The sequence below is a fragment of the Diabrotica undecimpunctata genome, chromosome 3, assembly GCF_040954645.1.
Source record: "Diabrotica undecimpunctata isolate CICGRU chromosome 3, icDiaUnde3, whole genome shotgun sequence".
Taxonomy (NCBI): Eukaryota; Metazoa; Arthropoda; class Insecta; order Coleoptera; family Chrysomelidae; genus Diabrotica; species Diabrotica undecimpunctata.
The window spans coordinates 87,332,978-87,356,374 of record NC_092805.1 but is presented as its reverse complement, the minus strand read 5'-3'; the positions used below and the strand labels follow the sequence as shown (position 1 = coordinate 87,356,374).

General features: G+C 32.4%; 1 protein-coding gene across 2 annotated transcripts in view; it reads right to left on the bottom strand.

Annotated features, from left to right (window-relative positions):
- Positions 1 to 1,140: 1,140 nt before the first annotated feature.
- LOC140435731 (cytochrome P450 4C1-like) overlaps positions 1,141 to 23,397 on the bottom strand; it is a 65,488-nt gene continuing 43,231 nt past the window's right edge. For both annotated transcript variants that reach the window (XM_072524451.1, XM_072524452.1), the window contains 8 exons: positions 22,322 to 22,388; positions 17,446 to 17,572; positions 15,082 to 15,142; positions 14,835 to 14,947; positions 12,423 to 12,491; positions 4,113 to 4,278; positions 2,658 to 2,837; positions 1,141 to 1,362 (listed from right to left, as the gene is read on the bottom strand). In XM_072524451.1, the coding sequence (XP_072380552.1) occupies positions 1,199 to 1,362; positions 2,658 to 2,837; positions 4,113 to 4,278; positions 12,423 to 12,491; positions 14,835 to 14,947; positions 15,082 to 15,142; positions 17,446 to 17,572; positions 22,322 to 22,388 (947 nt within the window). In that variant the 3' untranslated portion in view covers positions 1,141 to 1,198. The remainder of the gene's footprint in view (positions 1,363 to 2,657; positions 2,838 to 4,112; positions 4,279 to 12,422; positions 12,492 to 14,834; positions 14,948 to 15,081; positions 15,143 to 17,445; positions 17,573 to 22,321; positions 22,389 to 23,397) is intronic.

Genomic DNA, 23,397 nt, shown 5'->3' with positions numbered 1-23,397 from the left:
CAACTTTCATTAGAAAACAAACTGACCATCTATAAAACAATACTCAAACCAGTGTGGACATACGGAATTGAGCTGTGGGGCTGTAGCAAACTATCCATCACCAAAATACTACAGACATTCCAGTCAAAAACTATTCGAATGTTAGCTAAATTCCCATGGTATGTGTCAAACCAAACCCTTCATGCAGACCTCAACATCCCCTTCATCAATGATGTGATTGCTGACTTAGAGAAACAGGACATTTGACGACCATGAGTTTATTTATCGTTGCGGCAGCAATTTTTATTAGTTTGTTAACTATATAGACGACTTCTCGCTGAGACAGCACAGAGAAAGGTGGTGAGCGGCCAGACGCCGGTTACCTAGTTCCCGGGACTGATCAGACTGACATGCTAGATCTATAGACCCACGTCTGAAAGCTCGCCGTTGTACCTGGATTTTCGTTTTTCTATACCCAGCCATGTCTAACGTTTGTTACAATACACACTAGAAGCAGGTGACAAAATAATGCAGCGTGAAGAAAATTTTAACTACTTATGAATACTAATGCGAAAATGGCGAAAAAAAAACCGAAATTGTCCAGCAGAGAAGTAAGGCCAATATAATAGAGGGATCTCTTAAATAAGCAATCTGATGCAATATTCTTAAACGAACAATCACAAGTGCAGTGTTTAAAATTCATAAGGCGGCAGTGAGTCTGGAGACCTAACCTAACCTAACCTATTGCAGAGATAATTTCAAATACCAAGAAAACAAGAAAATTAATGAAACCTTATGAAATAAATATGGTAAGAAATATCACAGGAGAAACATTACGAGACAGACAACTTAATCTCAGTCAGAGGTGTAACTTAAAGAACTAAACGACTGGATACTAAACAGAAAAAATGAGGGGAAAAGCCACCTAAGTAGAATGGGAGAGCACATATTAGTTAAAATGACAATGGATAAATGACCAAACTGTCAAAGAAGTACAAGGAAGCCAAGAAAAAGATGAAATGATAACCTGGATATTAAATAAGAAGGCATCCAAAAATTAAACAGGCACAAGCTTTCAAGGAAGGAGAAAGAATACGCTTAGATATATAGGATAGAAAACTAGGTAAGATTAATAGAAAACAATGTATTGTAATATTTTTAATTATATTTTATAATAGTCAAATATCAATGATAATAAATGCGAAAACATATAACTAATTCATGCCCTACGCTGCATGGAAATCTTAAATCCATCTTTTGGTCTTAGTACTAAGTGTGCTTTGAGTTTAATGTCTTTTACTCTTTGATATGATGTAGATATTCTATATTTTCTAACAACAGTAGCGATTAAGGTTTTCATTGCCATTGTAGCGTATTGTAGACCTGAAAACAATAGTATATATTATATATTTACCAAATTAAATTAAATATATTTTTTTATTTATTCATTTAATGTCGTCCGAACCACTGAGGTTAGAGAAGACAACAATGGAAAATACATAAAAAAACAAAGAAAGGTTATATATAATATTAATTACATTCTAACATGAAAGAAGATTCATTTAGATAATTTGTGATACAAACTAGATTTTAATTTAAATATCTTTTATGCCTGAACTGTTTTTATAAATTTACTTTATTTATTTTATTTATTTACTTTATTTATTATAAAACATTCTACACTTTACAACACTTTACGAGTTTATTTACATACATTTATTTAATCTACATAGAAACAATTAACTGTTAATTTATTTACACTTATATAATTTATTTAAGACATTCACACCTGTTACAATTTAAATAGCCACGCGAACAATTTATTAATCGACATTTGTTTCCGACTGTCTCTTTAAATCTCAAATCGCCCATTTTATACCTGATTTGTTTATCCAGAAATTTCTGCCCGCTTCTTTGACTTTCGGTCAGAACGCCAACGATATTATTCGATCCTCATCTGGAAAGTTCCAATCGCAGGTATAAGAGGGGGACCCGTGGGTATGAGTCACATTTATCGTAACATGCCTATAGCCGTTAAAAACTTTATAATTGTTACGAACATGCATTCGACGTAGCCCATATAACGGTTGCTCTCGAGACGACGATGAACTGTCCTTCTAGAAGCGTCCGGAAGTATCGACCGCGGGAGAGATCGACTCGTCAAACAAACGAAATAGAGGTAAGCTCCTCCAGATTATTCTAGTACATAATAACTTGTATATATAACCACGCTTTTATGAGTTAAAGTTAGTCGATAAGATATTTTCGTGATACGCTACATAATGTTGTTTAGATGATTACCGTCTTTACGAAGCTCGCCTATGTCGCTGGGAAGGTTGAGTTTACTTCTCGTTTCCTGGAAAATTTGACATTGGGTTAAAATATGTTTTACTGTACTGTTGGTGTGACACTGGTTGCAGTATGGGGGGTTGTCTCTCGCGATTCGATAAAGATGTGTATAGCGGGTGTGAGCAAGTCGGAGTCGAGTAAAATGACTTTCTAGGTAACAAAAAAGCTTGTTTTTGTAAAGCATTGTCTTTAATTTGACTTAGTTTTTCGGTACACTGCGACCATTTGTTTTGCCACGCACAACTATGTTTTTTAAATATTGAATCATGCCAACGCATTTACTAAATTGTTGGTTTTAAATCTTAAACATAAACTGGTTCTTGACTTACCAATACATTTTCTAGGTCCATATGAAAAGGGAACGTATGCGCAAGGATGTCGTTTGGCTACTTCTTCAGGTAAAAATCTATCAGGATCAAATTTGTAGGGATCTGGCCAATATGTTTCGTTGGTGTGAGCTCTTAATATCCCCAATGCTACTGACACTCCAGCAGGAATAATACAATCACCTAGAAAATGCCGATACGTAATAATTGGTGAATATATTTTATCATGTTAAAAATAAAAAAGACATAGCTGAAATGAATATTAGTCGGACCATGTTAACGGGGAAATACAAATTCATGCGTTCAAAAATGTTAATGATCTACAAAATACTGTAAGTCCTTTCATCTCCGGTTCTAGTTTATTGATTTTAATCTTTTTTTTTAATTTCTATGTACTTATTGTGTACGTAATATATTTTTCCCAAAAATTCTAATTTTTTATTCTATTCTAATTAATCTTCTATAATATACTAAAACTTTAAGACTTTATATTTAAAATGAAACTAATGACTTTTTTTAAATTATTATAAACAAATTAGCTGGGACTTAAAAAAATAATTCCTACTTTTTATCTAATCATCCTAGATTAGCTGTCTATTATAATTACAATAGCTTAAAAATTATTCTAAATGTTTATAAATCAAGAGTAACCGTAACTTCGCAGAAGGGTTTTACGTAATAAAATATTTTTTATTCACTTTTTTTGATAGGTACATATTGATAAACTTTCATTTGGCATGCGTAGAATTATCGCATCTTCATTATTTTCTGACTAATCTTGTTGAAAAAAAGGTCTCTGGTATAAACAAATAGAATAACTTTTAAACTAATTGATGGACCAATCTAAAATTTTAAGAGATTTATTAAGCGCCACAATGTACAAATTTTGGTGCAATAGGAAATATATATAATCATCAATAATCTAATCTAATATGGCAAATATCTATATATTATACGTTTGATTTCTTACAATAGTTATAAACAATTAACGATTTTGCCTTAATTTGCAGTATGCGAAGCAACAAATTAATTTTACAACTTTTAGCAATGTTATTTTAAACCTTTTTTATGTTTGAAAAGATAAAGTTTTGTAATTTTACCTCAAATATACTTTTTAATGATAAGCAAAAAAATTAAAAAAAATAAATCTCTAGAGAAAACGTATGTTTTTTTATATAGGCTAATAACTAAAAAAATTCAGAAATTCAGATTCAAAAATTCAAATAGATAGCTCTTAATAGGTACGAATAATGAATATACACTTTCATTATTCATGATTATTCTTCCTTTTTTTCAATGAAAGAAGTCTGCAAGAGGAAGTTTATTTGAACTATTAATACTGAGAAGTAGGAATTTTTGTATCGTATGTTTCCAACAAAGAATCTGTTTAAATATTTCCAAGCTAATTGAACGGACTATAAGCTCGATAAACTCTATTACCTATTACATGGATCTTACCGAGATCAATATCCTCGTCAACTGCTCTCGCTAAAATACCTCCAGCAGGAAATAATCTTAAAGTTTCTTTGATAAATCTGTCCAAAAATTTTAATTTTGGTAAATCAGATCCTTCAATTCTTCCATGAGGTCCAACTACTTCCATTATTTCATCGTAAACTTTATCCTATAAAATTAATGACATTAATAAAATAAATTTACCTAGGTCTGTATATTTACAAACTATGGAATTCCATTACCATATATAAACAGTTTAGTGGATTTACTCAACAATTACATATATAGTGTTAATTTTTATAATATATATATATATATATATATATATATATATATATATATATATATATATATGATTTTGAAATATTATTTTTTACGAATATCTAGTGATCAGAACATAACGTTCTAATGTATAAGAGTGCTCATATATCCAGGTCCACAAATCTTATTTCTCTTCTTCTTACATTAGGTCTTATGCCTATTCCTATCTGACCTTAAGACTGAAATCCCATTTATGTTGTTGATTACTATTCCTCTCGTTCTAAGTATTCTTCTTGCTTTTTGTTTCTGCTATCACTAATGCTCGTGCCTATCGTATATGTCATGATTGGTCTTACAAATGATATCTATATATATATATATATATATATATATATATATATATATATATATATATATATATATATATATATATATTGACATCCTCTTCGATGTCTTCTTCAGGGCTTCCGAGCTCTCAGTCTCCCGAGTCCCCAGAAACTACTACACTGATCACTAACCAATGCGTTACTGTTACTGCGCGGGGGTTGGCGCGAACATTTCTGAGAGTAACATTTTGGTTGACGGGAGGAGCGGATGGTTTTTTTATGAGAGGTCCCGAAGTCGAAGGTAACCGCATCTCTTTTATTGAGACAATTTGGCCTTTTTTCTATTTCTATGGCTTCTCAGATAATTCTTGGTTTATAGAACCGGATGTGGGCTATGGTTGTGGAGTTTTCAAAATCAATTTTGTGACCTGTATGAAGATGGTGTTGACCTAGAGCTGAAATTAAGTCGGTTTGGCAAACAGAAATGGATTCTACTATTTTGGATTCTACGACTTGTTTGGCCTATATAGGATCGGGGGCAGTCTGCATAAGGAATTTCATAAACTCCGTGCTGTTCATTTGGAATGTTGTCTTTGATTGATCAGACAAGAGATGAAAGTTTTTAATCAATCAATCAATCAATCAATCAATAATGTCTTTTTATTTCCCATTAAAAAAAATACAATTTTCTCTTTTAGTGACATTTGTTCTCCCTGGCACATGCCATCAGGAGGGTTGGCAAACTAATATTATTCCCTAATTAATATACAAAAAATTACACTAAGGCTCATTACATCTAACAAGTTCATTAAAATTAATAAAAAATAAATTAAGTAAATATTCATATAAATGTTAGTAATAAACTAAATGTGTATATCCTACTAAGTAGCACTTCGCACTAGACTAAACAGTAATAACGAAGTATAACAGTAAGGTATATATTGTATTTAAAATGATTGAATGTGTCCTTTAGAGGGGGTGAAAGCTGTTGATATAATAATAATAATAACAAGATAGTCAAGATAGACAAGACAGATAAAAAGATAATAGCTATTCGCAAACAAATTATTAATACTAATTTTAATATTTTAATCCTATTGAAATAACACCATGCTAATAGATTTAGTAATTAAATAGGCTCACTAACTCATACCTATAAGCCCATGCTTCCCTACAATAGCCTGCTAACTCAGCCTTTCCCTGTCTCATCATAGTAACTACTTTCACTCTACTAAGTTCATGTCTACCCAACCACTTTAACCTAATATGTCTCAACACCGAACATTTTCCCAAAAAATGTATCACATCTTCCCTTTCCTTTGTGTTACACATTGAGCAAAACCTTCTTTCATCATTTCTGCCAGGTCGATCATTCAAATATAGAACTCCACATCTTAATTTGAAAAGCCATCGAATGTCCCCAAAATTTTCCATTTCCAGTAGATAATGCATGTTTACTCCTTCTTCTCGCAGTTCTTTGTAGTGTCCACAAAAATTTGATTTGAGTGCCCTATTCTCAGCCTGACACTGTATCTCCTTCTTTTTTTCTATCTTATTCTCAGTCATACTAGGCCAGCTTTCTCTCCATTCCCATTCGCACCTTACCTCAATTCCAAATTTTTCTCCCATGCTCATCCAATCTTTCCACCAGCCACACCTTGCTCTTATCATTTCTTTCAAAAGAAATTTTGGCAACCTATCACTCGAATATCCTAGTATTTTTTTAACATATTTTTGATGTAAATTCATTGTATATAGGCTGACCCTAGCAATACCTGTCTCCAAATCTAACATAATGTTAGGACAATACCTTGGACAAGAGAACATTTTTTTATATAAAATCTTCTGATTATTTCCACCTTATCGTACTCAAAAAGACCCCATACCTGAGACCCATAAGTCAAAATTGATCTTATCACCGACTCATACATTGTTACTTTAGCCAAAAAGGGTATATCAGCCTTAGACACTAACCTACTCCAAGCCGTGTGAATCGCTACTTTTGCCAAACTCTGGCGCTTTTTTAGATGAGCTTTAAACGACAACTTGGGTGTTAGTATCATTCCCAAATAATTATAGTTATTCACTACCTCTAATACTCGATTATTTAGCTTCCAAGATTCCCTGATCACACCACCTCCTCTTCTGAATACAAGAATTTTGGATTTATCTAAATTGATTTTTAGATTCCACATCCTGCAGTATTTTTCCAGTTCATTAATCATCCGCTGTAGCACCTTCGGATTGATTGCCATCAAAACCAAATCATCTGCATATAATAAAACTCTTATAATTAAACCATTTATCTCCAAACCGCCTCCCAATGCTTCATGCAGGTCATTCACAAAAAGCGCAAACAGTAATGGACTTAAAAGACATCCCTGTCTCACTCCTACATTACAGTCAAACCATTCAGATAGACCTTCCCTTGACCAGACTGCCGATTTTGTACATGCGAACATACTTTTTAACAAATTCAGCACTTTAGTAGATAATCCTAAGCGACTCAACTTGTAAAAAAGGGCCCGCCGATCAACTGTATCAAAGGCAGCACTAAAGTCCACAAAAAATATATAAACAATTTTTACTCCCCGTGCAGGTTGGATGTTTACTATACTCGTAAGATTAAAAATGTTGTCTATAGTTGAATAGCCAGTTCTATATCCTGCCTGGAACTCATTTAAAATGTTATTATTTTGTACCCACGATGTAAGTCTGGTTAAAGTCAATGCCGCAATGAGTTTGGTTACTGCATTTAAGAAGCTAATACCTCGATAACTTCCTGCACTTTCCATATTTCCTTTCTTATAAAGAGGAAAGTTTTTATTGGGAGGTAAATATTGTCTTTATTCCTCTTGATTTTAGAAATTTGTCTTTGGAAGGAAGAAAAGCTTCCATATGATAAGGGTCTGAGTCTTTGGGTTGAGATTCAGTTAGAGATTGATGTCTGTGGATGCTTCTATTGATGTGATTTTCGCGGTAACCGTTTTGGATGAGGGCTTGTTTTAAACTAGAGCGGGTCTACTTGCATCATCGCAAAGGCGTGTTGAACTGGAGACAAGCGTATTAATAACTGAATTAATTTGTGAAGGGGGATGATGAGAGTTGGGATGCAAGTAACGATTGGTATGGGTCGATTTTTCCATAAATAGATTGATGAAAATCTTGGGATTGGTTTTTCTTTATGATAACGTCGAGAATCAGTAGGGATTAATCAGCTTCCACCTCAATTCCTCTACGTCCCATTGTCAGTCCATACAACTGCCCTACACAACCATTGGCCAAGTAATTGCCAAAACTCTACAACCTCTCGCCGAAAATGCTTCATCCTTTGTCAAAAATTCTTTTCATTTCATCGAACCTCTTAAACAATACCTTATCTCACCGACAGACATTCTAGTAAGTTTTGATATCGTTTCACTCTTTACAAACATTCCCATAGACGAAACTCTAAACATTCTGAAAACTAAGTACAGTATCCAGCAAGACAACTTATCTCTCATTAAACATTGTATGTCCAACACTTTTTATCTTTCAATTAATTCTACAGACAAATAAATGGTGCCCCAATGGGCTCCCCACTATTTCCTGTTATTGCCAATATCTTTATGGAAGACTTCGAGACCCAAGCACTATCCACATCAATGCTCAAACCCACATGTTGGTTACGATATGTTGACGATATATTCGTCATTTGGCCCCATAGCATGGATGCTTTGGTATCTTTTCAAACCCATCTAAATGATATACATCCTAGTATCCAGTTCACGATGGAGGTGGAAACTGCAAGCAAAAATGCAGTGTTCTGCGTCATCTATGACGCTGCGATTTGTAGTGAAGTATAACGCTAGTAAACTTTAAGGACCAGCAAGAGGCGCTACTACATGACATTGAAGTGTGACCTTGCCGAAACGTCGTCAAACTAATGGTTTTTATCAAAACCAAAATTATTCAACGCAGAGTCAAACCCGGACAACCACCGCCGCTCAGTTGAAAGACCTGTTTGCCAACCTGAATTCTGATGAGTCACCCACGATTCGAAATTTCCAGAAGCAGGCCGAATAAAACCAGTATGAGTGACCTTCTCGGCTCTTCGATGGGGAATCGCCGCAATTCTCGAATAACGGTATTTTATATTGAAAGAGAAATTTTGTTGTAAACAGTTAGTTAGTTTTTGAATATCGAGTTAGTTTGAGTCCGAAAGTATAATTGTACGTGGAAATAAATATAAATAAATATTGTGAAATAAATTAGTAATAAATTTGTGTTATAAATAGAACCTTTGATAATAAATAAAGACAATAAATTAGATTAACAAAAACATAACAATATATATGGATATTTTGGGTCTTATCGTCAATATTGGCCTTTAAGTAAAACTCTTTAGGGTTTGCTAAGCTTTCGAGTTTATTTAACTCTTTTTCAAAACATACTAAAAATTAAAACAAAAAACTACGTTAGAACAATGAAGTTGTTATATCTTCAATATATTTATATATATATATATATATATATATATATATATATATATATATATATATATATATATATATATATATATATATATATATATATGTATATTAATCAAAGAATAAAAGAGAAGATTTTTAAAGTGTGTAAACATTTATTTTCTAGCTAAGCCCTTTATGCTTAAAAAGCGATCCTCAGTGCTATGGCCAAGTTTTAAAAAGTACCACTACTTAGGAGAGATCCCATTTTGGTGGACAAATTCACAATTTTTCTTTAAGGTATTTTATGTGTGGAGTTGACTGTACAGTCTTTTATGTGTTGTTTATGGATTTTCCACCAAAATGGGATCTATCCCAAGTAGTGGTACTTTTTAAAACTACACCATACCTCTGAGGATGGCTTTGTAAACCTAAAGCACTCAGCTAGGAAATAATATTTACACACTTAAAAAATACTTTTCTTTTCCATTCTTTGATTTGTCATAAGCACTCAAGTATGTACAAAAACGTATCAGTCTTTTCATAGATTTTAATGTTGATTGTCTTAGCCGCTGTTTTGAATGTTTGTACCATTCACTGTAGATCTTCGTTATCTGATTTCAGGGATGCGTTGTCTGCATAATAAAAGAATTTTTTATTTGTTTTCTACCCATCTTGTATCTTTGTTCTGCCTTTTTAATACCTTCTTTAATTTTATTCAATACTAAGTTAAAGAGTAGATACCTTAGCCTTAGTCCGTTTTCTCCCTGCTGGATTTTCGAATTAATATCTAGTTCGGATGATAGTTCATTCTCGACATTCGTTTTCATTTTATTGTTAGTATTAATGCTATTAATTATCTTTCTAATATAACCATTCTGTTTCTGTTTGACTGACTTTTTTCTTTTAGTAATTGTAATACATCTTCTAATCTAAGGCAGCTAAAGACTTAAGTCAAATTTACAAAGCACTTATAGCTGGTTTATTATATTCCAATGTTTTTTACTATTTTGTCTGACTATGAATATGGCATCTGCAATTGATCTATTTTATCGAAGCCGTATTGCTTCTTCAATAATTATATATTTTTCATTAATGTGGTTGCATCATATTGTTCCAAACATCCTTGTTAACGGTTGGATTAAAGTGTTTATACGATAATTGGTAGGACTATTGCTTTTTTGTTATTGGTATGGTAATGCCACTCTGGTACATGCTTGCTATTTAAAATTTCATGAAAAAGTACTTCTGTTTTTCCAATGTATCTTAAGAGTTGATTTGGGAGGTAATCGAGCCCTGAAGCGTTTCTGTTTTTTAAATAAAAATAGACTTCCTGATTCCTACTTTTATGATTTCTAGATTGTCATTATCTTCACTTTCTTTTTATTCTGTTTCTCTAGGTTTAATACTATCTCCATTTTAAAGTTTTTTTATATAAATTATCCATTGTTCTGTTGTTATTTTGTTTGGATTTTTTTATTCGTTACTGGTTTTTTATCTACCATTAATGAATTTTCAAACTTTCTTTGCACTCCATATAGGTAGTGTATGTCTTTGATGAATTATGGCCCATGGTTTCTTTTTGTGATTCTTTTGTTAGGATTGATGTGGTTTCTTGTTTCTTTGTATTACTGATAGGTGCTAACTATTTTATTGCTACCATATTGTATATACATTTCCCTTTTTTTCTTATGCCAAATCTCTGACTTCGGTTTTGAACTATCGTTTTGATATTTTTGTTATGTTAAGTTACGCAGTCCTAAGGATATTTTGGTATTTGATATTCTTTTTCCATTCTTTCTACTTTCCGAGAGTAGCATTCACCGATTTTGTGTGTCGTCTTTTCGATCATTATCACTTGATGGTCTATGTGCCTTTTTCTTTTTTACCGAGGGTGCTAGCTTCCGCTTCGAACCCTCTTTTTTAATTCAGGCTTAGGATCGGCTGTTTTGTTGTTAAGCTATACCATTTATCTAACAAGAGCACAAGCAGGTTTACAAATCATCTGAAATAAAACTCCAAATCAAAAATTAACAGAAGAATACATATAGCAAATATATATATTTTAGATTAAAAAACCACCTCTGTAATAAACCTCACTTTATCCGAACTATCAAATTAAACAAGCTACAATAGCTAGATCATGTGGAGAAAATGAATCATGGCATCATAAAATAGCTATAAAAGTAAAGGAAAACTTAAGGACATTGAAAATAAGAAACTGAAAAACAAAGGCAAATAAAAAGAGATGTAAACCGATTCTGGCATAGGCCAAGACCTATAATCGGTTGTAGAACCAATGATGATGGTTTTTAGGTCCACCTTTGGGAGGAAGTTCAAGAATATATCAACTTTTTTCCAATTTTGTATTTATATTGATAATGGGGATACAAGAGTCGAACAATTTGGTTCGAAGGTTTTGTGGTATCTTTTTGTGTTTCAGTATGTATGAGATTTTTCCAATGCGGCCCATCCCACTCTTACTCGTCTATTTATTTCAGTAGTTTGGTTTTCTTTGTTTACCTTATATTTTGACCCAGATATATGTATTCTTCTACATGCTCTACTTTTTTTCCTTGAATGGTTATCGTCGGTTGATAATCTTTGTTCGACAGTAGTTTGGTTATGCTCAAATTTAGTTTCAGCACCTTTTTAAGGATTGTGTATGAAGCTCATCGATCATCATCTTCAGTTTTTTCCATCTGTTGTCTTATTAGTACTACGTCATCTGCGTATCTTAGGTGGTTTAAATATTTTATATTTATCGAGAGTCCCTTCGTTTCAAATTTTAGCGATTTAAAGATGTCTTCAAGTGTGGCTGTAAATAGTTTTGAAGCTATGGCGTCTCCCTGTCTTACTCCTCGGTTGATTCTTACTACTCGTTTTATTCCGTTATCCAACGTGACTACCATTTCCGCATGTTCATATCTATCTATCTATATATATATATATATATATATATATATATATATATATATATATATATATATATATATATATATTATGAATTAATATCCTATATCTAGAATCTATTCTGCTGTTAACCAGTGTTTTCTCAATAGCCCATAATTCTATGCTGTCAAAATCTTTTTCGTAGTCTATAAATGCTACACAGGTTGGTAATTTATATTCGTTAACTTTTTCTATTAGAACTTTTAGTGTGTGAAGATGGTTATATGTGCTAACATCTCACAACAACAATAAAAACATAGGCACATGATGTTGTTAATACCGAACCATAATATGCAACAATTAGTTTGTAGTTTAGAAAACTTTACCTGTAAATTTGAATGCAGCCCCAGCATGATAAAGGCATAACAACTGGTAGATGCGCTGGTATCGGAGCCCTAAAAAAAAATAAACGTGCATAAATATAAACCACAACTAATGGTCAAATATAAATGATATAGGTAATGCAATAAAAAATTCACACTTTTTACTTTTTGCTGATTACCTTAATATTTTTTTTTGTATATACAAAAATTCAGATAGCTCTTACTAGGAAACAGAACAGGTCTGCAGATAGGAAAAAAGGATAGTTCTTTTGCTGGTAAGAGCAAACAATTAAAATCTCCCGTAAATGCCTAACTGATAGTGGGTAACAGCTGATCTAAAAAGTCAGCCAGCTCTGCCAACGGATCCTACCTCCTACGTCCACGAAGACATAAGTTGCATAATCACCGGCAATATATGGCGTATTATGGGAGTACTTTATATAAAGGAGGAGGATGAAAGGCGGGAAATGAAAGTAAGTAGCAACATAAAGAGAATACAATACACAAAACTTTGTAAGTCAATAGGAAAAGTATTAAGGAAGACATATGAAAATACAATGAAAAACTGGTAGAAAATTCAATATAAAATCCAATCAAAACAACTATAAGAAAACACGAAAAGCATTAATCATTGGGAAGAAGCAAATCATATCATCATTGAAATAATACAACTCGTGACTAAATTCAGCGAACTATATAAACCACCTGAAACACTTGAAGAAGCAATCAGTAACCGAGAAAATGTACCAGAAGGCCTTTCGGAAGAAGTAGAATCGAAAATTACAAAAATGAAAATCGGTAAAGCAGCTGGAATAGATGGCATAACAGTGAAACTGCTAAAATACGCTGGCAAATAAACCTGGAAAATCATAGCAGGCATATTTACGAACTACCTAAGATCAAGATGCATACGAGACCACTTGAATAAAGCCGCTAGTATTAACTTCCATAAATTTTGAGAAGACTTTCAATTCTATATATTCCAAGGAAGTAATAGAAGCTTTGACCAACCAAGGCATTGTCAAATCGTACATAGAGATTTTAGCAAATATATACAGACAAGCAAAAGCTAAGGTAAAAATTTATGAAAACATTTCAGAATTTACTACTACCAGAGGCGGCCGACAAGGAGACGCAATATCACTAAAGCTCTTCACTGAACTCTGGAAAATATATTTAGCAAAATGAACTGACAGCACAAAGGCCTATCAATTGATTTATAACACCTCAGCCATCTAAGATTTGCAGAGGACATTTTTATGATTGCTAATAATTCTGCAGACTTACAATAACTTATCAGCGACCTAAATGCAGCTAGCAATGAAGTTGGCCCAAAAATGAACTTGACAAAAATAAAAATCATGTACAACGATCTAGTAAATGTCCAAGCTGTAATAATAAACAACACTGCACTTGAGACAGTAGATGTGAAACTTGGACACTAAAGAAAGAGACAATAGCGAAACTCAAAGTCACTCAAAGGTCAATGGAGCGATGCATGCTAGGTATAACAAACAAAGATCGAAAAAAATAGAATAGATGAGACAGAAAACCAAGGTCACTGATGTAAATCTACAGAATTACATCTTTTAAATGGTAGTGGGCGGGACATTTAGCGAGAAGAACTGACAATAGATGGTCCACTAGAATTACACTGTGGTATCTAAGAGACGTCAAGAAACCAAGAAGACGTCCAAATTTAAGATGGGACTATAACATAAGGAAACAAGTCGATACAACATGGTACAGAAAAGCAAATATTTCGACATATTGTTCTGAAGCTATTTTCTTGTGGCATTTTAAATTAATTACTATTTAACTGGGAATAAGCCACAATTAAAGGTTAAAATACGTTTATTGACGTTTCAATTTCCACTTCGGAAATCGTTCTCAAAATACAAACATTAATGTTTTTATTAAAATGAATTTACTAATGTTTGTATTTTGAGAACGATTTCCGAAGTGGAAATTGAAACGTCAATAAACGTATTTTAACCTTTAATTGTGGCTTATTCCCAGTTAAATAGTAATTAAATATTTCGACAATCATGGGCAGAAATGAAGAACGACTATATAAGGGAGGCTCCACAATCAGTAGAATACTCTGAGAATAATGATGATCAAAGAAAAAATTTAATTGTGTTCTTCATTGTGTGATGTTTTATGCTATCAAAAGCTTTGTGAAGGTCCGTAAATAATTTAAAGATGTCTTCCCGTAGATAATAACGAATAATTTTTAGGAATATTTTCAAGGCATAACTTATAAGGTTTCGATTCGATATGTTGTTACATGGTTGTTACTATATCGTTTCTATATTTTACGGTTATAATACTCTTTTAAAAATAACTGAATTAAATTTCTTTAACTGTTTGGGGATAATGAAAATTAGATTAGAATAGATCCACCATACTTACCGCAATAATAAAGGTGGTGACTTCATCTTGTAGTTCTTGGTCGGTAAAAGCTACGTTTTCGTCATTGGTTACTTCCATCAAATAGTCTAAAAACGCTTTTCTCTTTAATGGCACTAAGGAAAATATATAATATAAATAATTTAGATATAATAATAAATAATAAACAATATGGTATAATTCTGATATAGTCATTTATTCTTGGTTTATTGTTAAAAATTATTAATATAATACATCTACAGAAATTTACCTTCGTCGGTATCTGATCGGTTTTTTCTCTCCTCGTATGCCTTTTTCTTTTCTCTTACAACCTACAACAGAATATGGAATAGTGGATAAATATAATAAAAAGAAACCGGCTTTATATTTTATTAAATAAAACACACACATACAAACACACACACACACACACACACACACACACACACACATATATATATATATATATATATATATATATATATATATATATATATATATATATATATATATATGTAAACGGTGAGCTTCATAGCCCCAATCACTACAGCAATGGTCACTATTAACTTCACTACAGTAGTGAAGCGAATAGTGATCAGTGCAGTAGTGTCTGCTCGGGAGACTGAGACCTCGGAAGCCCTGAAGAAGACACCAGAGAGGATGTCGAAAGCTCGGCGCAATGAAAATCAACGCGGTTCAACCCGGAAGACTGGTGAGTTTAATATTAATTTTTATAATAGTATAAACTAGCAGACCAATTCGCCATCGAGTTTTTTAAATGAAATTTTTATTTTGCGAGAAAAATTAAAAGATCAATACAAACAATATAAGCAAGAATATACATAACATTCATCAATAATAATGCAAGTAAAAAAAAAGCGATTATGGAAGTCGACCTAAAAACCGGAAGGCAATTTTTAGTTCATGAAATGTCGACATGGATATTATTTAGCAGTTAATTTTGCATGCTGATCACGAATCCGGTGTCAGATTTGCTCTATCTTGACGTTTTATGCGCGTTTCGGGTCACTTCCGGTGTCGGATCGCAACCGGAAGTACATATTTAGATTCGTCTCGACGAGACCTTTCGATCCATATATACATTGTGGGGTCTAAAACTTAAAGTAAATTTTAACTTCCGGTCATCTCAAAACCGGAAGTGAATTTTTGTACCAAAAGTATATCTTGACAATCTCATACGTAATACTAATAATATTCCGAAAAAATATTTTAATTATCTAATATGGTTTTTGAGTAAAGTGGTGGACAAGAAAAGGGCTCAGCGTTTTAGTATATAAGATCTTAGCTCTAGGTTTAATATATATGTATATATATATATATATATATATATATATATATATATATATATATATATATATATATATATATATATATATATATATATATATATATCTGAATATTGTAACAAACGCATAATTTTCTACTTGGTAGAAATCACATATTTTTTTAGTCTAATCTCAATGAACTATATTATGTAGGGCTATTATAAATAATACAGGGTGAAATTAAAAAAAAAAAGAAAAGTGCAAATCATTTATGGAATAAGCTTGTTTGTGTCCTTATTTTAAAAAAATATGAAAAACACTGAGACAAGTCAACTGTTAAATTCAAATGTACGCTTTTTAAACATAAATTTAATTGTACAGGGTTATTCACGTAAGTCTAGCATAGTCCATCATCTTTATTTTTAATGAAACGCCCTGTATATTTTTAGGTTTTCAGAAGCTACCTAACAAACTCATCTCAAAAAAGTATGTTATGTAGGGTCTAAAACTTTGAAATTAATAATTTATCATACTTTAAATCTTGGTACTTTTGTTTAAATTAGATAAATACAGACATCAATTTTCTAAACTAAATAGCAATATATCAGGTTTTGTATTTAATTTCTTGACGAAAATTATATATAATTTCAAAATTTCACCTTGTGTTATATATAATAATAGAGTTTGTTAAGATCGGGTTGTTAAGAAAATTTTAAAAATATACAGGTTGTTCCATTAAAAATAAAGATGATGGACTATGCTAGACTCTCGTGAATCACCCTGTATATTTAAATTTTTGTTTAAAAAGCTCACATTTGGATTTATAAGCTGACGTGTCACAGCGTTTTTTTACAATTTTCTAAAATAAAGACACAAATATTTTATTCCATAAGTGGTTTCCTCACTGTATACTTTAAAAGTTTCACAATGTATTATTCATAATAGATCCTACATGATATAATTCATTGAGATCAGGTTGTAAAGGAGATTTTAAATATGAACATATACATTGTGTTTCATTAGAAATAAAGCTTTTGGACTATGCTGGCTTGCGTGAGTCACTCTGTACGTTTAAATTTATGTTTATAAAGAGCATAATTATAAAGAAGTCGACGGGACCCAGCGTTTTTTTATAGTTTTTTAAAACAAGGATAAAAATAATTTTATTCCATAAGTGATTTCCACCCTATATAAGGAATGCGATCTGCATTCACTAATCCGACAGTTTGTAATTACTTTTATGTTTTTAACGTACTTCAAAAAACTTTTTATGTTACAGTATGTTTTAAATATACTTCAAAAAACTAATAAAACAAAGAACATATCAGACTAACCAAAAAATTACTTACTCTGCCAGTAAAATCTCTCATTCCTTTTACAATGTTGCGACTTTCTTTTCCAAGTGGAGATAAATTAAAAATAAAATCATTTTGGTACCATAAAACAAAAATTCGGAGAAACACTATTTCCATTACCCTGAAATATGAAAGTTTATAGCGATATTTTGATGAAATAAATGCAATAGAGCAGACAATACTCTATGAAAGATATTTCTGTTATATCTGGTTATGTGAACAAAGAAATTATAAATCTTGGTTTAAAATTAAAAATTGTTGCGATATTTGTTATGTAAATTTTTGCCACCTAATTAAAATTTTTTCTCACGTGATCTGAAAAATATTTTTTTTATCTAAGTAAACACATATCACTGGTAAATCCATTGGTAATATTTGATATGCAGATGATAGCGTGCAATTTCCTCTATCTGTGTATCCGCAGTATTCGTGATTGGCAAGGTTACCAACCTACACATCGAAAAAACTAATACTGCTCAAAGCAAGCGTGTGAAACCTCGGAACCGGATTTATAATGTGAAGATAACTGCGTCAAGAAATAAAAACAAGAGAACAATATTTAAAACCCAGATTGGAGCTACCACATGGAATATTAGATCGCTAAACACAAGAGACCAAGAAATAACCCAAGTGCTGAAAGAGAAACAACTTGACATATGCACTCTACAGGAAACAAAAAAGAAAGGAAAAAACGATCAAAATTAGGTAAATATATACTAATCTACAGTGGAGTACCAGAAGAAAACAGGACCAAAGAAGGTGTAGCCTTACTAATACACCGAAGATACCAAAATCATATCAAAGAGTGTCAATATGTATCAAAAATAATTGAAACAACAAGATAAGAATGGAGAAGGAGACCTAAAGATCATCGTAGTATACGGTCCAGAAAATAGCAAGCCTCAAACAATAAGGTAAACATTTTATGACGAATTACAAGCATTAACACATTTAACAGAAAAGTGTCGAAGGACTAAATACGGAATCCATGGAATAATTATACAGAAAAATAATCTCAGAAAATATTACTAAATGAAGTATTAAACCAAGATAATATGGAGGAAAGCTTGGAAAACTCAGAATTTAAATTACAATTCATTATAAATAACGTTATCACAAATTTTAACAGAATACATTTTCCAACACTAGATAGTGAATTGAATTGAATCACTACCTTGGCAAGACCAGATCAATTAAATGGATATTTAAATAAAATACAAAACGAAAAAAGGTCATCATTTCAAAAAAGGTGTATTTTATAATAAACATACTTCTTCTCTTCTTTTAGTACTCTGTCCGATTATTAGTATCGAACGTTGGCGATCATATTGGCAATAATAACTTTGTTTACGGCAATACATTATATACACGCATACATAATCGTTCCTCTTCTACCGTTAGGTGTCGAGGGAAGTGATTTTAGCTTTTGATGAATTTTTCCATGCTTTTCTATTTTTCGCCAATTGTGTTGCTTCTTGCCAAGATTTGCCTTTATTTTGTAATATCTCTGCTATGTCGCTGTTCCACTCTTTTATTGGTCTGCCTCTTCTGTTTTTCCCTATTCGTTTATTTTCTGACACTCTTTTCACTTGTCTGCTATTGTCCATTCGTGTTATGTTATTGTTGTCATGTTAATTTTTTCTCCTTTATTGTGTCAAGTAATGGTTTAATTTTGAGTCGGTTTCTTATTTCTTCAATTTTGAGTGTGTCTGTCCTTGCCCCTATCGTTCTTCTAAGGTATTTCTCTGCTGCTTGTATCACTGGTGTATCTATACCCTGGTGTCTTCTGTTTAAGATTCAGCTCTTTGCTCTGTATGTCAGCGTTGGCCTATATATTGTTTTATATATTGCCATCTTCGTTTTCTTTGATATTTCTTTGTTGTTGAGAAATCCTATTTAGAGCCTGAAATAGTTTTTCTGTACCTACTCTCTAGTCTATTGTTGAAATCGTCCTCGATGCTTGCTTTGTTATTTATTACTGTTCCCAGGTATTTGCATATGTTTTTTATTTTTTATTTATATATGACCACTTCGATTTAGTCATCCGTGTCGTTGTTTCTTCTTATTTTCGTTATCTGTGTCTTCTCTTTATTTATATATATATATATATATATATATATATATATATATAATATATATATATATATATATATATATATATATATATATATATATATATATATATATATATATATATATATACGGTGTAGGTAAAATAAAAGTTTATGGTCGGTATGGTAGAATTTAACAGGATATCTAACACAGATATAAAATCATATTTTCAGCGAATAGACAAAGAAAACAATCATATTTCCCCTTGGTCTCCCCTCCACATTCTTTATACACGCCCATTAGGGAACGACAGACAATTATTTCCGTTCCAGCTTATACGTACGAAACGGCAGCAGGGTTGCCCTATTACATATTTGAATTAAAACATTGAATTGATTTAAAAAATTGGTGATCAGTGGCGCGGTTATATTGCCATTCAAAACTGGATGATGATATTAAAAATGAAACATTACTTGACAGAAATACTGGTACAAAATTTCTTAAATCCATGAAAAATTTAGATTCGCATTTTTATTTGACGAAATTGTAACCCAATTTTGAATAAAACAAGATAATTTTGGCAACATCGCCATTCGTCCTTTCTCTTGAATGGTAAATTGCATACGAGGCAGGTCGAACGCTATGCTATGTATTTCTTTTTAGAGGTAACTTTGTAAGTGTGAAGATAAGAATTAAATATGCCGACTGTTTATACAACAGAAGAACGGGTACAAATAATAAAATGGTACTTTGGGGGCAATTCAGTACAAGAAATTATCTATTTATTTATTATTGCTTTGAAAATAGGCCAATATCTATAGAAAAAATTGTATTGGCCATTATTTATCAATTTGAAAGTTTGTCTGTACTAATGGCAGATGTAAAAAATGCTGCTTATCAGATCAATCTCGCAAAAAGAAAATTTCTCAAGAACGAGAAATTAGAGAAATTCAAGTTTGTGCATTGGCTGAAGCGACGTCGTGTTCAAGTAAACAAATTGCCGATGAAGTTGATTTGAATGTCAAAACAGTGAGGAATATTTTTAAAAAGAAACAACTACCATTGTTATAAAGTGCAGACAACTCAAAAAATATTTCCTGATGATCAATTTAAACGGATGAAATTTTGTGAAATTATGATAGAGAGATGCCATGCAAATAATAATTTTTAAATAAATATTTTGTCTACAGATGAGTCCTTCTTCACAATTCACAAGAAACATAATCCATCCGTTGTACGTTGTACGTTATTGGTCTCAGGAGAATAAGCATTTGAGTGTGTCTGTGCATACGCAGTATCCACAAAAATTGAATGTTTGGACTGGAATTTTGGGAGACCATATTATTGGTCCTTTTTTTATTGAAGGCAATTTAAACGCTGTTAAATATCTCCAATTACTGCAGAATCAAATTATTCCTGCACTTCATCGTCTTCAAATTAACTTCAACGAAATTTGGTTTCAACAAGACGTCTGTCCTGCACATAATGCAAAAGCCGTTAGAGACTATGTAGCGTTAATTTTTGCTGAACGTGTCATTAGTAGAGTCGGTACAATAAAATGGCCCCCTCACTCACCCGACTTAGCTCCTCTAGATTTTTATTTTTGGGTGATGCCAAAAACAAAATTGTACAGGCATAAGTTCAAGCGAGCCACCAACTTGGAGAAACTAAAGGAAAAGATAATCCAACTTAGCCAAAACATATCGGCAGATGAACTCAACGCCATGAGAAATGCTTTGTATAATAGATTTGGTTCCTGTTCGTTACAATTTGGTGGTCTGTTTGAACATTTAATTACCTAAGAATTTGGTTTAGAATTTCTAGTTGTTTGGAATTATTTTTAATTTAAACAGTAGTGTTGGAATTATTTTTTATTTGATTTCATTTTTATAGAACAAATTGTATACTAATTTTATCTTTTTTTTTTTATTTCATTTTTATAGAACTAATTTTTATTTTCACACCTACTACCTCCAAAAAATCTAAATGAAAATATGGTTTCAAAGATATTATTTGGAAAATACCAAATATCTTATTTTTAATTAAAAGACGTAATTTTTCGTCCAGTTTAAATTTAATATAATACACCTGCTCCTTTTCGAACTGTTTTATTCAACCGTTTATTTCTCGTTAACGAATCTACGGTTTCCCACTGGGAAGCCAACTAGTTGATGGCTGATTCAGAGATCTATGGTATGGGTATCACCTAGACGCAAGCAACCATCTCTTGTCCTACTTCTCATCTATTAGTCGATCCGATACCCCAGCTTTTTCTAGTCTACGTACCAGATAAGCAGATTCATTAAAATTTTTAAAGTACTAACATTAGCCTTTTTGTTTTCTAGCCAGGGTTTGAATCATCGATCCACTAGATTATTTACAGTGAAGTGAAGCGATTCGTCCGCCCAGTCGGTTGGCTGTCTGACCGACTGAAGTTTATTACAAGCGTAAATAAAAAATGGAGATCAGCTTTTTACGAATAGCAAAACCTCTCAAAAACTCCATCTAATCATTTGGTTTTAGATATCGATTCAAAATTGTTTATATTTATTCCATATTATTAGTATTTATTATTGTATGAGGATGAAGACATGGTACCCCACACATTGTGTAAATATTTCTAAATCACCTTTTGTTATTTTAGAATCTCCTGAAACTTTTGTCAAAATGCATTTATCATTGGTTTGCATACTACTTTTTGCAGAATTTTCTTATATCAATTGTCTAGTTTCGGTTTAACCAATAATGGTGCCTCTTTTATTGTTATGCTCTTTCGTTCAATGATTAGATTATAAATAGTTAACAAAAATGAACTTACCTGTCTGTCCATTTAGTAAAATCTGCATCAGTAGTTTGTGCATTAACTTTAATACCCATTGCAGTTTCTATAACAAATAAATATTTATATACATTTTTTATAATTATATATTATTCTAATAAATAATAAATTATAATAAATAAAATATAAGAAGTCCATGACATAACAAGAGAAAGAAAATACCGTATAAACGGTGGCGAAGTATGAAGAGATCTTTAAAATTAAGATTCCTCCGATAGGGGCTGCACGACCTTGACGTAGGTTTGGAGGCTTAAGCTGACTGTTTAGATAGGGCTGTAGTCTGGCGTAGGAAGTGGAACAAGTGTGTGTGTGTGTAAATGAATGGGATCTCCCTAATAAGGAGCTCTCCGTTGAATGAAGGTACTCCTATAAACGGGCTAGGCCTGGTGAATGGTAACAGCTAAAACAGTTCCTGTCGCTACATAGCTCTCTGGGGTATCTGGGAATCTTTCCCAGGTATTCGAGAGACTAGGAATGGAAAAACTGCTTCAGCGACCAAGAAGCAGCCTACCCAAGCTAAGGTGTGAGGTAATCGTGCCGATGGCTGTATGACCACAGAGTTTTATGTGGTCGTGAACGATCCCCTTGGGAAACCAGGCAAATACCATTGTATAAAGCCTTCCCATGGTAATACGGGGCTCTGCCAGGGACAACCAACCTTTCCCTAGCTACTCGTGGGAACAACATGAATACACAAAACAAAAAAAAAAACAAAACCAAATTACGAGGTTGGACCAAAACGTTCACCTCAGTCTGAAGCCGCAGTTAACGATGGACAGCAATGTTCACCTCTAATCTCGGCCCAACCGGAGGCTGGACCAAAACGTTCACCTCATTCTGAAGCCCGAGCTAAGGATGAACAGCAATGTTTACCTCAAACTTCGGCCCAAGCGGAGGATGGACAAGGACCACCTCAGGAAAATTGGCCAAAACGCCGTAGAATTAGCGGCGTCGAGGCAAAAAGAAGAAAGAAGGCCAGAGAGGCGATGGAAAAAGCACCCACGCGAGCAGCTCATCCCTCTCCAGCCCCTCCCAAAACAAAGGTGAAGACGCCC